The following is an 18,102-nucleotide window of genomic DNA, read 5'->3' as shown; positions in this document are numbered from 1 at the left end:
CTATAAAGTTTGGAGTAGAAAAACTGTACTTGAGTTAAAATCTAAATTTTTTAAGTTTCAATCCAAAAGTTAGAGATGATTTTAAATAAAATTTAATTTCATTCAATATTTTTAAATGATTTCAATCTCATATATAAATTTGTATTAAATTGCAAATTCATATATTTATTAGTTAAATGGTTGATTCGATTGTCAAGTGATAGTGTGACAGCTGCAAATCTTACTATTTTACTGATATGACACAGTTAATAATATACCACATAAGAGTAAATATGAATTTTTTTTTTTTTTTTATAAAAAATGTTGAGCTAAGAAGGAAAAATAATAAGAATGTTTAACAAAACACTTTAGGTACTGTTCATTTTTAACGAAAAATCACATTTATATATTTCTCTGGTACTATTTATTATACTTTTAAAAATAACTTTTCATGAAAATGATCTTTTGAATTTTTCGTTAGTTTATCTAAAATAATATGCCACGTGGGTCCACTCTTCCCCTTCTATCTTTCCTTTCCTCTGGTATTCCTTTCTCACTTTCACACTGCAACAGCCAGCACCGGCTGTGACACTGCTCACCATTTTCCCGGATCTCTGCTGCCTTCCCTTCCCCTTTCCAAGATCCCATGTACCAATCAAATCCTTCTCCATTTCGTTTTTCAATTTTTTCAAAATTAATTTCACAAATTTTTTTTTAAAGATCACCCACATATAATCCTAACATCTATCATATTAAAAAATAAAAATAAACTTCTCCCCACTCCTACCTCTCTCTCTTCTCATCTCTCATTCCATTTTAAAAATAAAAACAAAAAATATTCACACATATATTTTTGTGTATTGGCATATGCTAGTTTGTAATTAAATACAAAATTATGTATAACTAAAATGATTTAAAAGTAATGTATTAGGGTACAGTTACACCCAAACTTGAAACCGTACTTTATCCATCATTTTATGTGAGCAAGATATAAAACGGAAATGTTTTTTTGAAGAATATATTAATAAAAAGCAAATTGCACAGATTTTCAGGATGCATTAGTTTTATTGCTCAAAAAGGAAAATTCAATACACATACTGTAATTTAAAAATAAAATTGTAATAATGTTCCTTGAATTATGACTCAATTTAGAAAAATAACCTGTGCATTAAAAATCTATTAGATTTTATCCTGAATTTGACAAAATGTTGAGCAAAAGTACTGCCTAACTCTGTTTATTTTCCATCCATATTCTGATTACCTGGCATGTGCGCGGGATCCACAATGATATTTTTTTTCATTTTCAGGGGAAGTATTATTGGCATTTCAAAAATCTCATTTTACATTTCTTACAAGTGTATTTTTTTTTTCTAATATAGAAAATTTTAAGGATATAATAAGATTTTTGTCATGCTCATAACAATTCTTATTTTTAATTACATAAACCTTCTAAATATTTTGGAAGAAAAAGAAAATCAACTCAGTAGGCACTCAGTAAATAACCATAGCTTCCGCGAGAGAGAAGATCCGGAATAATGAGGCCGATGACGATGAACTTTTTCGGCGATGAAATCAAACCTCCCCTCAGTCCAGTGGGTGCTCCATAGCCATATCCCACCATTTTCGTAATCCTCCCCTCAGCCCACCCACCCCACTTCCATGAAAACAAACAAAATCATGAAATATGGATGTAATTCTGTGGATTTGTAATGGGTTGGCTGCAGTGCTAGTTGAGGAAGGGGTCTGGCTGGGTTGCAGCCTGCAGTTTTTGATTGGGGAGAAGCAGGTTGTTGGCAGCTCGTTGGGCTGAGGGGGAGAAGACAACAGCGAAAAAGGGGATACGGTGGTGGGTTGTAAGGTATTAATTAGTTCTCATGATAAAATGCAAATTATGTATTCTAGTCCACAAGTGTGGATCCCATGCACAGGCCATAAATCAGATCGGATTGAAAGTAAACAGAGCTAGGCTCGAGGATCATTGCTCAACATTTTGTCAAATTCAAGAACAAAATTTAATGAAATTTTAGTTCAGAATTTATTGCTTTAATTAAGTTATAATTCAGGAATTATTGTTACAATTTTATCTAATTTAAATAAGATAATAATCACGTGATTGTGTTTAAGTCAAGAATATGACATGAGATTTTTTTTTGAGTATAATGTTTGAAATGTCATAACACAAGTAAAGAAATGATATTTTTTCGTATACCTCTTCTTATTTTATAACACGTAAAGTATTCACTTAAATACCAGACACTTACAAAATTTCTCATATGATACATTTATTGTTATAGTGATATTGCAGGTTAATACAATAAAATATAAGGAAAACTAATGAAAAGATTAAAAAAAAAAACTTTAATTTTAATGAAAAATAATAAATACATATGTAGTGAATAATACTAGAAAAAGGTAAAAATATGGTTTTTCGTTAAAAGTGAACAATACCGAAAATATTTCATTAAAATTTCTATATATAATATATGTGTAAATTTTTATTCTAATGTCTTTATTTTATTGACACAAAACGTTAGGTTGTTATACCTTAACATTTAGTTGTTGTCTAGTCACACCAATAAAACTCTGACGAAATTAGTACAAAATGTGATGACGTACACATTAGCCGATAAGGTTTAACTTAGTTGTTATGTCCCACCTTCTTCTTTAACGTTTTACACACCCTAGAATTCTCCACAACAGTGAATTCATATGGATGATTGAGTCCGTAGTCAGCCTAAAAGCAAAGAGAAAGCTTGGTTGCCGAAAAAATCAGCAGTAGCTCATGTTGCTAGTGAATCAAGGGTGAATATGTGTTCAAGTATTTTATTTTTTAATCACAATTTAAACACGTGTTAACCCATTATTCGTTAGCAGCAAGAGCTGTTGCTGATTTTTCAGCAGCCAAGCTCCATTCTAAAAGCAATGAAAAAAGAACAAGGCAAATTTTCTTGAGGATTCATAAAGCATGGTCCACAAGCTGTCCATTTTCTAAAGGCAAAGTATATTGTATACGATGAATGGTGTCATCGAGTGATTGATAATTTTCCTTTAAATTGGGTATTAGGACGTCTCTTGAAAATGTGTCCCTTGTTCCCACCCACAATTAGACTTTGCATTTTAGATTCAACCCGTTAATCCGACTCATTCATATGTTAAAATTAGCATTTGAGTGAATGCTTATTGGATCGGGTTGGTAATAGGAAAACTCTTAATAACGGGTCATTTTGGTCAACACGCAACATCCGTTAATCCCGTTTAAATAATTTTTTAAACAACAAGAAATCTCTCAAAATTCATTCAAATCTTTAATCAAAATCCATAAGATTCCTTGAAAATCCATTTGAAAGTTGTAAGGATTCAACAATTTGTTGAAATCTATCACTTAAAAAAGTCTTTTAAAATCTTCAAAAATTCAAATTAACTACACCCTCCTATATAATTGACAAACTATAAGGTGTTGATCCACATGTACCATTCCCTGATTGAAAAATTACAACCTTATTTTTAAGCCAAATAGTCCAAAACACGAAAAATAGTCACCATCATCTGAATTTTAAAACATTAAAAATTATATCCCTTGTGAATTTTTTTGGTATTAATAATTTTTTTATTTATGTAAAACTTGTTATCATATTATGTATGTGAAGCCAGAAATATGGAAAAGGATCCTCGTTAGATCTTTTTTCTAGGGATCTTAGAGATCTCGTGATCTCACTCGTTTATCGTATATGGTACGATCAGTTTTCATTGGATACTATTCATATTTAATTTTTAATTTTAAAATGATTTATGACCGCACGATGTACGATGAACAAATGAAATCACAAGATCCCTAGGAAAAGGATGCGACGAGGATCATTTTCCCTATAAATATAACTGAGATATTTTAAAATATATTAAAAAAAAGAACAAGTGCACATATATTACTATTTAGATGAAATAATAAAGAGAAGATTCTCGACGAATCCTCTTAGTGAGGATTTCAAGAATCCTACAATCACATTCGTTCATCATGCATTGTGAGATCAGTTTTCGTAAGGTACTGTTTGTATTTAATTTTAAATAAAAAAATTATAATAAATTCTGACTGCATAATATACAATGAACGAATATAATTTGAGAATCTTCAAAATTCTCACAAAGAGAATCCAACGAAGATCCTCACTCGAAATAATAATCAGATGATGTTGTTCAAGTCAAAAACTATTTATATGATATGATATAATATTCTAAGTATAAGGTATTTCTGTCAAAACACACATTGAAAAAATAATATATATTTTTGATAGGGAATTGTTATTGGCACTCCAAAATTCTCATTATACACTCCAAACTTTCTATATTTAAAAAGAAAAATACACTTGTAAGGAGTGTAGAATGAGATTTTTGAAGTGCCAATAATACTTCCCATTTTGATATCCTGTGAATTATTTAATAATACATAGAGTACTCGCTTGGAGGAGAAAAATTTGTATGGGGTTTGGTTTGCCACTAGACTTCGCTGAGTGACACTACAATCCACTCAAAACTCGCCACGTGGCAAGTCTTAAATATAATCTTTTATCATTCTTTTAGGGAATTGTTATTGGCACTCCAAAAATCTCATTTTGCACTCCAAACTTTCAATAATTAGAAAGAAAAATACACTTGTGAGGAGTGTAGAATGAAATTTTTGGAGTACTAATAATAATTCCCTTCTTTTATATTTAAAATTTTTATAATTAATTTTTAACTAATTAATATATTATATATATTAACGTTATTTTTCCTTTTTTTTATTTCTTTCCCCCTATTTTTTTCTTTCCAACCGCGTCCCCCCCCCCCCCCCAAACAAAAAAAAAAACTTTGTTTTTCTGTAGGTCTTGGGTTTCAGTACTCCCTCCCACTCAATTTTGTTATGGAAAGCAACGAAGAATCTGTAAGTTTATTCTCTTTCTTTATACAATAGTTGCTTTGATCATGTGACAAATACAGCAGATACAGCGCAAATCAAATTGTACTTGTTAGTTTGAAATGTAGTATCAAAGCATAAAGCATCTCCAAAGCAATCATAGTCTAACCTTGACCTGTCATCTCTCCAAAAAAAATTTGTCATCTGATTCAGGTGGTCCACTTGTATCGAATAGAAAAATTTGGAATCCTTTGCGTGCCTTTCCTTGAAATGATTAAACAAACTTTGTGCATCTCCTCCTTCCATCGTGGGTTATTCATGTCACATGATCAAAGCAACTATTGTATAAAGAAAGAAAAGAAACTTACATATTCTTGGTTGCTTTCCATGATAAAATTGGAGTTGGTGCAGAACTATTTTTTTTTTTTAAAGAAAGAAACAACAATAGGGGAAATAAATAAAAAAGGAAACATAACATTAATATTTATAATATATTAATTAGTTAAAAAATAATTATAAAAATTTTAAATGTAAAAGAATGATAAAATATTATATTTAAGACTTACCACGTGACGAATTTTGAGTGGATTATAATGCCACTCAGCGAAATCCAATAGCAAGCCAAATCCCACATAAGTTTTTCTCTGCTCGGAAACCGAATACATAAAATTTTCTTGTATGACACGGTATATCGTTATAGTTGGCATTAAGTGCTACTATAATAAAATAGATGTAAACTTTAATTCTAATGTCTTTGTTTTATTGAGACAAAATGTTAGGTGGTGTTCAGCTTAGCATTCATGTCCCACCTTCTTCTTCTTTCTTTCTTTTTTTTTTGGAAACTTCCCACCTTCTTCTTTAACGTTCTACACACCCTAGAATTCTCCACACCCGTGATATTCATTTGGGTGATTGAGTACCTAAAAGCAATGAAAAAAGAAAAAGTCAAATATTCTGGAGGATTCATAAAGCATGGTCCACAATGGAAAGCGATTCTCATCATATCCTTTCTTCCTAATCTAATAAGTCTGAAGAATCGGACTATTGAAATTTAATTAAACGGTTATAAACATAAACTCACTTTAAAAGTTATAATAACTTTAGCCGTTGGATCAAATTTCAGTGATCTGAATCTCCAAACTTGATGGATTAAAAAAAAGAAATCTGGACAGGATCCTTTTCGTCCACAGACTATCAATTTTATAAAGGCAAAGTGTTCTGTACACGATGCATAGTGTGGTGGTCATGATGGAGTGGAGTGATATAATTCCCTTTTATGTTGACTTTATATATAGATAATTCCCCTGCATGTGCGTATAGAGTAGCCAAAACCTTTCATTTATAGATACACAATAATGCGATTTTTTTGAGGGAAAAAATAAAAAAGAAAAAAAAGGAAAGAAAAATAGAAAAAAAGAAAAAGTTTTTTCTTTGTCCGTTCGTACATGGTAAAAGATCAGCAATTAAAAAAGACTTAGCAAAATACTAAGAAAGATACAAATTTATATAGTTTGAGAAAATACTAGCACTTTTCTCACTCATCTTTTTATTTCAGCCTTTTCACTTTTATTCATGCAATGTATACTCTATTATTACTGTTCAATTTTCTTTTGAAGAAACGATATTATTTATTCTAAGAGAGAAGTGATGGGTTTAATCTCACAATGAACTAGTAATAATGGGTTTAAATTCACCTTTGTCGAGAATCGAACCTAAAACCTCTCACTTCCAAATGAAAAAAAAACATCATTAAACTATAATACTAAATGGCTATTCTACCAGTATTTCAAACTAAAAGTTTAGGGTTAATCTAAGTTTACTATCCTGAAGTTTCTTAATTTTCAACATTTGGTACATGAAGTTTTTTTCCGTTCCAGTTTGGTACCTAAAGTTATAATTCTGGGACACTTTCATACATCTATTAAGTTTTCCGTTAGAATTTCTGTTAACTGGTGATGTGACACCCACGTAGACAATAACTGGACGCCATATAACAATATGGGCCCATGTCAATATTTAAAAAATTAAAAAACCCATCATCTTCTACCTCTCCCAACCCTCCCTCCCTTCTCTCCTCTGCGGCCACCCAACCCTCTTCATTTCCATACATCAAAACTCAGTCTTCCTACAAATCCACAACCACACATCCTTGAATCAACAAACTCAGGTTTGGAGGACTTGGAATCGAGGGCGAGGAGGGAGAAGGTGGGTTTAGGTCGATTAGGGTTAGGGTTGAGGGTGTGGGAGAAGAGGATTTGGTCGTCGAGTTCGTCGGCGGGGAAATGGGGAAGCTGGGGTTGGAAGGGTGATGAAGTGAGGCCCAATGAGGAAGAGGAGAGGGAGGGAAAAGACGAAGAAGAAGAAGACCAAAAATGGGTTGGAGCATGCGAGGGAGGTGACGGTGGAGAAGAGGGCAGGGGATGGGGGACGGTGGATGTGATGGTGGAGTTAGGGAGGAGGAATGGAGGAGGACTTCTTGGAGGTTGTGTGTGTGGGTGCGGAAGGCAGCGACAGAGGTGGCTACTGCTTGAACAATTGCAGTAGAGTCAAAGGGTGATTGGTGGGTTGAGGGTTTCACTGGGAAATAGTGGGGTGTGTGGGCCCAGAGGATAGAGGTTGGGATCGGGGGAAGAGATGTACAGTTGAATTGGAATTCCTTTGGATGGGATTTTGTTAAGTTGGGTGTGCGGGGAAGGTGGGTACGGGTTGCAAATGGGAGAAGGGAGGGTGGTGCAGGTTGCAGAAGAGAGAAGGAAGGGAAGGGGTGCAGGTTGCATAAGAAAGAAGGGAGGGAGAGGGTGGGGGATGAGGTAGGAGACAGTTGGTTCTTTTTTTTTTTTTTTTTTTTTTGTATTTTTTTTAATTTTTTAATATTCAAGTGGGCCTATATTGACATGTAGCGTCTGGAAAACTTAATGGATGTATGACAATGTCCCATAATTATAACTTTAGGTATCAGATTGGGAAGAAAAAAACTTCATGTACCAAATGTTGAAAACTAATAAACTTCATGGTAGTAAACTGAAATTAACCCAAATTTTAACTATTTAAAGTTTCACTACTTTTATTCTTTTGTTAATATAATTAAAATTTTAATTTGTCAACTATAAAGTAATTAAACTTTAAAAATTGTTTATATCTTGGATTGCAGGTTGTTCCTTGTCAAATTGGGACTTTGGTTTGTTTTCGTTCCTGGATCTTGTTGATTGCCTTCTGTTCGATATATAAACACACATAGTATGATTTCTTCTCTTATTCTTAGCATTTATATAGATCAGTAGATACTATGCATGGATACGAGGATACAACACTATACGAGGACACGTCAAATTTCTAAAAACAAAGATATGATAAGTCAGTGATATGACAATTAAAAAGATATATAAATAAATAAATAGGAAAGTGTTATTAGCATTCCAAAAATCTCATTCTACACTCCTCACCTCACAAGTGTATTTTTCTTTTTAAATATAGAAAGTTTGAAATGTAAAATGAGATTTTTGAAATGACAATAATAATTTTTAATAATTATATCCAAAACATTATAAAATAAGCATTCAAATTTATTTCAATAAACTCTAACCAGCTAGAAAGATAGTCCATCCAACAAGCAATTAGTCTTAAAATTTGAAAAAGTAAAAAAATATCCATATCATTACACAATAATATATTATAATATGCAAAATACAATAATATTATAATAATACAAAAAAAGTTAAAAATAGAAAAGCAAAAGGCTTCGAATAGACTATGGTGTAGGGGTATGGATATTATAATATATTATTGTAATATTATAATACTAGAGTCAGATTAAGCTTTTAGAATCATATTTAAGGCTTCGAATGGACTATGGAGTCATTGAATCAGTAAAGCTGAGGAGTAAGATCAGGAAAGCTGAGGATTCGAAACTATTAACAAAGTGAAAACGAAAGCTCACCACTCAAGCAGAGTGATTTTTGATCTTCGAGAGGTAAATACGAATTTTATTTTTTTCTAATTATCCTCCGATTTTAGAATGATTTTAGTTAGTTGACTTCAATCAATCACGCATCTGTGCGAATTTATTGTGATTATTTTTTTTTTTCTGATTATCCTCCTATTTTAGTTTGAAACGTATCCAAAAAATAGGATATTTGTATCTTGACAATACGAGTCCTAAATGTATCACTTCACTCCGATACGTATCGAGCACGTATCCACACGCATTCGTATCCTCAGCATGTCAGATACGGAATACGGTGGCTTTCTCCCGTGTGCATGCACCGTAGATCAGTAGTGTCATTTTTTTGTCAGTAGTTAGGTGGGGTTTTGAGGAGAAAGGGGAGCCTCGAATTTGGATGAGGAGGGCCATAAGGGTGCTTGATTTCCACTATGGCACTAGCCCTCCTCAAGTGGTGTTAGACCAACTGACTTTGTTTTTTTTTTCTTTTTTCTTTCACATATGCTTGATTAACATAAAATCTCGTTGAATAAATGGGCAGGTTGAATATGACAACTACAGTTGTTCCTACAGTTCTTAACTATACGAATTATGAGGATTGGAGTTTTCGGATGACGACCTACTTTAAGTCCGAAGATCTTTGGGGCATCGTCAAGGGTACCGTTAATAAACCTCATGGAGAAGGACGTAAGGCTTGGAAGAAGAAGGATGCCAAGGCCTTATATGCCATCCAAAATTCTTGCAGGGATGATACTTATGAACTTATCAAGGACGACACCACGGCCAAAGAAGCATGGGATGCTTTGTCAAATATGTTGGGTGAACCATTTAACAAAAAAGGTAAGTACATACATGAGCAATTGAAGGAAACCAAAAAGAAAAGCTGATAAACATATGGCAATGGTTTTCCGGTTGTACCTTGTAGGTGATCTATGATTCTACATTCTTATTTGACGAGGAATATTTTCACACACATAGGCATTTGCGTGAAGGGAAAAGAAAAATGAAAATTAAGAATTGAATGATAACATCTGTCATCTTAACATCAAAATTTTCATTTTCAGTATACACGTTAGCTGGTGAAGCGTATTCAACTTCGACTCTGATTGATGATGATACTACGCCAGAGGCTTCATTGGAAGAAGGGCGCACAGAAGGTATATATATGCATACACCTTGATCCTCACAAATTAATACTTGTTTATAATTCTATTTAATAGTAATTTATGCCACTAGCATCACCGATAGACCTCGTTGCTATTAATTTGGGGTGGAGTCTCCCTTATATATATAGTACATAATTTTGTTATATTTTCCAATCTAGGATTATTGTATTAATTATTTTGATGCCAGTATGGGAAATTTAGCAATTAAGAAACATGGGATGCAGGAGTAGGACATGATGAGATCCAAGAAACTTTCGTGAAATATGTCAAGTCTAAGGATTGGGATAATGCCATCAACTTTCTTCGCCTACATCCCCAGGCAGGAAGTTATAGAGTTTCATTGGGTGGTACGGCTCTTCACTACGCAATCATGCAGAAGTGCAGCGTGGGCATTATACAACAGTTGGTGGAGTTAATGGCAATGGAACACTTGGCAATACCTGACGATACCGGTTACACAGCTCTTTATATTTTGATATTCCTGTTTCCAGAAAGGGTTGAAGTAGCTGAATGCATGGTTAAAAAGAACCACAATTTACTTACTATTTTTCCGCTTAAGTATAGGGAGGAGGCTCCAGTTGTGCTGGCCCAAGGGTACGCAAAAGGAGATGGAACGGCTCGCTATCTCTATTCCCTTACTCCACCCGAAACAATAAGAGTTATTGATGCCGCTCAACTTATTTCTGATGGTTTTCGTCTCCAAAAATTTGGTACAACTTTTCCCCTTCTAATTCTTTTTTTGTTACAAATTTTGTCTATGTACCTACTTACAATGTTTTCTTTTCATGCTTGTATTATATATAGATATTGTGTGGGATTTGATTCAACGTTATCCAAGATTGGCCATGGCTATAGACCACAAAGAGAGTATGCCCTTAGCAACATTGGCCAGTAACCGTTTTGCATTCAAAAGCGGAAGGCCGCTCAGTTTATGGGAAAACTTGATCTATTATGGTTAGTACATAATTACTTTTTGTTTTCTCATTGTATTTTTGTCTAGAATTAAACATTATCATATTTATATTTTCGTACCAATATCAATATACCACTAAGATCATAAATATGTAAATGCACAAAATCCCTTAATAATTTAATATTTTGCGATCAACTTTATCAGTTGTTTTTTTTTTCATTTTGCGTTCATGTTTCTGCTTCTACAACAAAAAATTTCTTTTTACTGTTTTTTCACTTCGCTCACCCACATGTCATCTCCACGTTCTCTCTCTCCTCCCTCCCTCTCCCTCAAAAATAAAGACAATTTGATCATTCATGAGACCTACTTATGTTGAATTGAGAGCCACGGGGACCAAAAAATAATATAAAGATTAGTTTTTAAAAAAGGTTGGAAAGGCTCTCACTCCGACAGAGAGCTCAATGGGTACAAACTGGTTGGGTTTGGGTTAAAATTTTTAAACTCATTAAGCTGACGGACCTTAATTAGTTTGATATGACACAATTTATTAAAATAACGGATTTCACACGAAATAACCCAAACACGACAAACACAATTTAACATGAAAATAATATTTCATTGAATTAATGATTGGGCTTGTATTCTTATCTTGATAGCTATACGCATAAAACCCCTTCCTCTCATCAACGAGGAAAAACATGAAAGTGAGCAGAGTGATCAGAGTCAACATGAAAGTGAGCAGAGTGATCAGAGTCATCATCTCATTTTCTCAGGTAATTTACCTGTCTGCAATCCAATTTTGTTTTTGTTAATGCCATGCCAATGCTACTACAACTTAGGTTTGTATTCATGATATCAGTAGATCAATAGAATGTTAAGCAAAATACTTAAACACACAAAACATAAAAAAAATAATGTGCAGATTACAGTACCCTTTGAAACCGAAATAGAATAAGGGTTTCACCTTAATTTCAGCCACAACCTTCCACTCTTCTCGGTCGAGTTGGAAACAACCTTGATTCACCTTCCTCCTCTCCAATCTTCCACATGCATACACAAAATGGAATTAAAATTCCATATATAGAAATCGATCCCAAAACTTAAAGCTTTGATTTTGGGAAAGCATTTACACTGGAGGACAGCCCACGAGGAGTTGATAATTTTTATCTCTTGGGTCGAGCTCCAATTCCGACAGGTTTGGCCGGAAGTCCTGCGGTCACCGTTTCTTAGATCTGAAACTGAGGAATTTCGGTTACGAATTTGTAGAAACTACCTTAGAGTTTGAAAAGAGGAAGGAAAGAGGATTGTGAAGGTATAATTTGACGGTCGTTGATGACCGGTGGCCGGCGGCGCTGTTTGTCTTTGCTTGGGTTGCTGAAGCAGCTTGAAAGGGAAGAGAAGAGGAGTGAGAGGTACGGGAGGGAAGAGGAAGAGAGGCAAAAAGAAAAGGAAAGGAAGGGAAATAAATTAAAATGCAAATGAAAAGTAAAAGTAATTAAACTGACAGCTTAAGGTAAAATTCAACTAACGGTAGAAAAATAAGGAGAAAATTAGAATCACCTATAGTTTTTCTATATCATTTGGATTAAATATCTATATTTTTTAAAATTTAATTAAAGTACTTTGATCAATAGTCACCTCTATTTTGTAAAATAGAAAATTAGAATTAGATGCCTCATTTTAGACTTTTGTAGACTAAACATTTATGTTTTTTGAGTTTTTTATTAAGCTTTTGAAATATTTGATTAAGATACTCAGGCTTGAACTATTTCAGATTAATTGAAATTAATTTACATTTAAATATCTGCTATATATTTTAAATAATTTCAACTATATTTAAGTCTTAAAATTTAAACTTTTCAAATCTGAATGTACACCCACGCCAAATGGAAACGTACCAACATTAAATAAAAACGTACCAAGCCCGAATTAAAATGTACACAATTATAAACTATGTTAAAATGAATATTCATCTTTTTGGAATGTTTAAAAATATGTTTGATTCATACAAAATGCTCTAGATAGTCATGCTTTTTGGTAGATAAGTCTATGGAACAACTTTAGTTGATAGGAGATAAATCCTTATTATTGTAGATAATGTTAAATAATAACGATAAATCATATAATTTTGAATTAACAAAAAGGCTATTGTCCGTTGATTAATGACTCTTTCTATAAAAAAAAAATAATCAGTTAAAGTAATTTAAACGTTTACATTGTTAACGACTCTTTCTATATAAAAAATTAATTAATTAAAGTAATTCCTCATTATTAGGACAAAAAGTAATAAAACTTATGTTTTGAAAATAAATGTAACAAAAATTCAACTGTACCAGGTAACTAAATGTACCATTATAATCAAACGTATCCATATAACCAAACGTACCTAACAACGAGTTTTGTTACATTCTATTTAATTTACTAAAATAAATATTTTAATAAAAAATAAATCATCATAATAAGATAGGCATAAAAATAGGAGGAAAAAAAGGAATGCTAACGTGAATAGACTTCTAATGAAATAAAATTAAAGTACCAAAATTGTAGGGAAAATGTTTAATCAAATTTGCAAAAAGGATAGATATTTGGTCTATAACATTTAAAAACGAGACGTCTATATCAAAACGTCTCTAAATAAACTGTTTTTGTTTTGTTTCTCATCAAATTTGACTTGTATTGCAGGAATGGGTTTATTCCTAAGGCTAGTGGCGAATCTCCAAAAAATTTTGGGTGGGCCATATGCACATTTACATTGTTGATTGATTTATGATAATTTTTTTAATGGTCAATATTATTTTTAAATGATTTTTTTCTTTTAATAAACTTAGGAATCGATCGTATATACCAGATGAAATTGGTGCATGAGCGGGTCCAACAGTTTTTACCTCTCATGTGCAAAGCAGTGAGGAAAGAAGATATGAATTATTATCAAGAAAGGAAATTAGAAGAAGCACTATGCGTGGCAACAGAACGAGGGCATGTGGAGTATATTACTCATTTTTTTAGATATTCCTCATATCCCGTACTTGAAGTTAGGAACCAAAAAATTCAGAGCCTATTCCAAATTGCCGCTGAATGTCGCCACTACAATGTTTATAATATTATATGTGAGTTTCTCCGAAGACCAGATAAAGATGGCCTTAATAAATCCGAATCTGGCCTTCATTCTGATGAACTAAAAGAAGAAGTGGAGAATGTAGATAACCTCGGCAATAACTTGCTACATACGGTAGCAATGATTACTCCATCGTCACAAATTGATCACATTCAAGGTGCAACTTTGCAAATGCAAAGAGAACTACAATGGTTCAAGGTGACTATTTATGAAGTATTTCCCCTATATATTGTTTATATATATTTTGTGGCTACAAATTTACTCTCATTTTCTCCTACTCATTCACATATTTTTGTTATTTTATTTATTCAATTTCAAAAAAAAAAAAGAAAAATAAAAAGAGAGAATGTAGAGGTTACTTCTCTTTAAAAGTAAAAAATCAAAACAAAAAGTTTGTTGACATGCACAATCATAACAAGAAAATTTTGAAATTAAAAAGGAAAGCATTATTATTTAACCATGTAATATACTATCATCCTACGTGCTTAACTATTGATTTTAGGTTATGTGGTGTCTCAAACGACAAAAGTTCAAGGATTTATATGAAGAGATAAAGATTTCAAAGTCACATCCTTAAATAATTTGATCTCCAAAAATGCAGGAGGTGGAGAGCATTGCAGAACCCAAGGATTGCGAATCTGTAAACAAAGATAATAAGACACCACGAAAAGTATTCAAGGAGAATCACAAAGAATTGGGGAAAGAGGCAGAAAAGTCAATGAAGGAAACAGCAACTGCTTGTACAGTTGTAGGTGCTCTTATTATCACCATAATGTTTACTGCAGCATTCACAGTTCCTGGTGAAAATGATAAGAATGATGAAAAGACAGATCTTCCTACATGCTTAACTAATAGGGTATTCACAACTTTTATAGTTTCAGATGCAATCTCGCTCTTTTCTTCAACAACCTCGGTTATCATGTTTTTGGGCATTCTCACATCACGTTATTCTGAAGATGATTTTTACAAATCCTTGCCCACAAAAATGATAATTGGCCTTTTCACCCTCTTTTTATCTTTCGCTACCATGATGATTGTCTTTTCTTGTGGCCTTTACATTATGCTTGAAGGGAAATCATCAATTGTTATTCCAAGCATTTTGCTTGCCAGTGTTCCAGTTACCTCATTCATATGGATGCAATTTCCATTGCTTCTTGAGCTATCCATTTCTACTTTTGGACAGGGAGTATTTAATAGGAAGCAGAAAAATTTGTTTTGAATTCCTATGTTATCCTTAGTTGGGTTTGGATTTGCTACTTTTTTAAGAAGCTTGTACATAGAAGCCAATATATGCGCTTTTAGTTTGGTCAATTATGTATTTGCTTTCTATTTGACAATTATGTATGTACTTTATATTTGATAATTATGTATGAGCTTTCTATTCTTAAAGAAAATTTCAACTTCAATTTATATTTTTGAGTTTTCTTTTTTGGTGAATTTCTATTTTGAATTAGTTACTAAGACAAGCTCTATATAGGCTCTAGTTTTTGCTTGATAAAATGAATTCAAAGCAACCTCAAAAGGAGGAAAAGCACATCAATGTTATCTCTTTTTTTTTTGGTCAAAGGGAATTTTTTTATAACAAAGTCCAGAAGGACAAACTAGAAAGACTTCGCAGGTAAAAGCAATAAATAAAACAGCCAAAAAAAGGATCGGAACAGACAGGACAACATATATGCATAAAATGCATGAGTAAAGGTTCCTATCTGTACCAAAAGCAAAAAATTACATAGGAGCCCAAAAGCTAATGCCTAATTGTAGAGGCCCAAAAGTGACCTCATAAAAAAACCTAAAAATCCTAAACAGAACTTCGCTAGCCGCATACGCGGCTGAAACGGTGCAGACACCCCTGCAAGATGCGTGGCTCGAACCCATCGTAGTCACTATGTTAGGGAAAAAGTGCCAAATCTTCAGATCTAATGAAACCACACCAATAATGAATGCCACAATTCTAGCCCTCAGTCGATACCAAGCACACAAAAGGCATCTAAATGCCCAGAACCAAGCTGTAATAAAAAAGGTTAGGTGGTGCAAACACCATTCTAAAGAGATACCGGACCTTTGTAGGGGTAACAACATATAGTTGTCTTTGACCGGAGAGAAGCATGAAAGAAGCACCAAACAAGTGGTGAGGTGAGATCCACCAAATTTGGAATTTAATTCGAAGTTTTGGAAGATCTTGAGCACAGGGCCCCAAATCATAGCCCAAAGGCTCCAAATCAGATTACCATGAGACATGGGCTAAGAACCCGGAGATAATACTTCATCCACACCACCCGTAGATGGTGGGTAGCTCCACCGTTCCATGGCGGGGAATGGGGCAACCGCAGGTGCGGGGAAAGACAAAAGGCCTATAGATGGTGCCCCATCCACTCCTTCCGAATAAGGTGTGTTGAACCCCAGGTTGAGGACGGGAAAGGGGGCCATCGCAGGAGATAGGTAGGAAGGGAAGGATAGAGATGAGGAAGGAGAAAGGGGGGGGGGGGGGGGGGTGGGGGGTGGGGTGGGGTGGGGTGGGGTGGGGTGGGGAAACAAGCTTGAAAAGTTATCTGCCACCAACCCCAAGCAGAAGCCAGAGGCCGGCGGCAGGTTTGGGGATTCTGCTGAAGTTTTGTGCTAGAGAGAGAAAAGGGATAATCAACTAATCCACTAATTTAATTTCCCTCTCCGATAAAAGGAAGCATTTGCAAGCTTCCACCCTTGGCAGTTGTTATCTCAAGCAGGGAAAAACGTAACCCAGCAAGTAGAGATTAACAAAACTAAGCTATACATGCATACAAACAGAGGGCAATAGAAGGCACCGCCGAGCCATAACTATTAAAATACCAGAGGACATGGTAATTCATCGCGTGACAAGACCAAGACCAAGACCAAAGACATCATATTTTTGAAAATACATGTACATCAAAAAATGTTTAACTTTGAGAAGACGATTTACATGTTAGTAGCTTAAAAAGTATTGGAACAAGAGAAATCTTTCTACAAATGTTATCAACATTGACAACGATGAATGCATTATAAAACGTAGTGTATTAGCTCATATTTTAAATACGCTGAAAAGCCTCTCCCCACAATTACCACAATACATGTATTAACCACCATCCATAATTGGACCTAGGAAGACATTTAAAATTCCTTGGTAGAATTCTCTACCAACTTACAATGTCAGTGTCTGCAGACTGCATGCACCACCCAACTAAGCATTCAACCATACATAATACATTAACCAATGCGTGTAAATATCACATGCATTCACCTTATGAGAATTACCTTGTGGGAATTTCAAAAGCCATGCACCTCCGCTGAGGAGGGACGTGTCATTCTCAAAAGGAAGAGATTTTTTCAGCGTGCCCAATGCATTTCATAACCTAAGTAATGGACATTGAAAAATATATTTCTCCCTCCACTTATATCATACTTCTCCTTGTTCGTGGGTTCTCCGTGTGAATTTGTTCGATCTTGTTTCCTTCATTTAGTATCCACAATAGATAGACTTGCTTAATTCCTATCTCCTTCACGTAGGACTAGGGAGACGCTGAGGACCATAGACAGACTTGCTTAATTCTTATTGCTTAAGAGTTATGTTTCTGAATACGGAAAATGCATTGGCTGATCATGATTGCTTTCTCTTCTGATCTTGGAAATGCATGAAATGTTGGAAATTTTGAGTAGAAATTTCTTTGTCCTACATTGGTCATTCCCAAAAGGTTTTCTCACTTTATAAGGCTTTGTCCCTTATAAAAAGTGATTGGAGTGATAGGCCTTGGAGACTAAAATTGGGCTCACCCTTGGGGTGTACTAATTAATTGGTAATTAATACATATAATTAATTATCAAAAGATAGGTCTTGGCCTCTAATAATTAAATTAATTCATTATTTTCGGATTTAACTAATTATTTTTTTTCGAATTTAGTTAATTAATTAATTTTTACCAACAGACTCATCTTTTTAGATGAAGTCTGAAGAGTGAAAAAAATGCAAAAAGGATACACCCCTCTGAGAAGATGTCTCTCAACAGATGCATCCCTTCCTCATACCTGTTGCGAATAGGCATAATCATATTATATATACATCCATCTGCATGACATTTAGAACAT

The 18,102-nt window shown here is 33.8% G+C and overlaps 1 protein-coding gene and 1 long non-coding RNA gene across 5 annotated transcripts; one reads left to right on the top strand and one right to left on the bottom strand.

Annotated features, from left to right (window-relative positions):
- Positions 1-8,724: 8,724 nt before the first annotated feature.
- LOC137709357 (uncharacterized) lies at positions 8,725-15,417 on the top strand. Of its 4 annotated transcripts, none has more exons than XM_088689095.1 (9): positions 8,725-8,840; positions 9,352-9,650; positions 9,875-9,967; positions 10,201-10,686; positions 10,781-10,930; positions 11,546-11,662; positions 13,572-13,619; positions 13,718-14,202; positions 14,606-15,417. In XM_088689095.1, exons 2-9 carry the CDS (start codon positions 9,359-9,361, stop codon positions 15,221-15,223), a joined length of 2,289 nt encoding a protein of 762 aa, XP_088545221.1. In that variant the 5' UTR covers positions 8,725-8,840; positions 9,352-9,358; the 3' UTR covers positions 15,224-15,417. The 4 variants fall into 4 exon arrangements, with proteins under 4 accessions (XP_088545221.1, XP_088545222.1, XP_088545220.1 ...); XM_088689096.1 differs by lacking the exon at positions 8,725-8,840 and having other exon boundaries at positions 9,344-9,650; positions 11,546-11,615; positions 11,646-11,662; XM_088689094.1 differs by lacking the exon at positions 8,725-8,840 and having other exon boundaries at positions 9,344-9,650; positions 10,207-10,686.
- Positions 11,485-13,210, bottom strand: LOC148689307 (uncharacterized). Its single transcript, XR_015958436.1, has 2 exons — positions 11,854-13,210; positions 11,485-11,675 (listed from the first exon to the last, which is right to left on the bottom strand). It is a non-coding gene; the product is annotated as an uncharacterized LOC148689307 (long non-coding RNA).
- Positions 15,418-18,102: the final 2,685 nt, after the last annotated feature.

The sequence above is a fragment of the Pyrus communis genome, chromosome 17, assembly GCF_041283825.1.
Source record: "Pyrus communis isolate YQ-2024b chromosome 17, ASM4128382v1, whole genome shotgun sequence".
Lineage (NCBI taxonomy): Eukaryota > Viridiplantae > Streptophyta > Magnoliopsida > Rosales > Rosaceae > Pyrus > Pyrus communis.
Note: the sequence above shows the minus strand (reverse complement) of the source record. Positions and strands in the feature narration are given on the sequence as shown.

What these genes read in the sequence shown, in the direction of transcription:
- LOC137709357 (XM_088689092.1), top strand. Translation starts at nt 9,344, where the DNA reads ATGGGCAGGTTGAATATGACAACTACAGTTGTTCCTACAGTTCTTAAC. An exon ending in TTTTCGTCTCCAAAAATTTG is followed by an intron (nt 10,687 to 10,780) that starts GTACAACTTTTC and finishes TATTATATATAG; the next exon opens with ATATTGTGTGGGATTTGATT. An exon ending in GAATCTCCAAAAAATTTTGG is followed by an intron (nt 13,620 to 13,717) that starts GTGGGCCATATG and finishes TAATAAACTTAG; the next exon opens with GAATCGATCGTATATACCAG.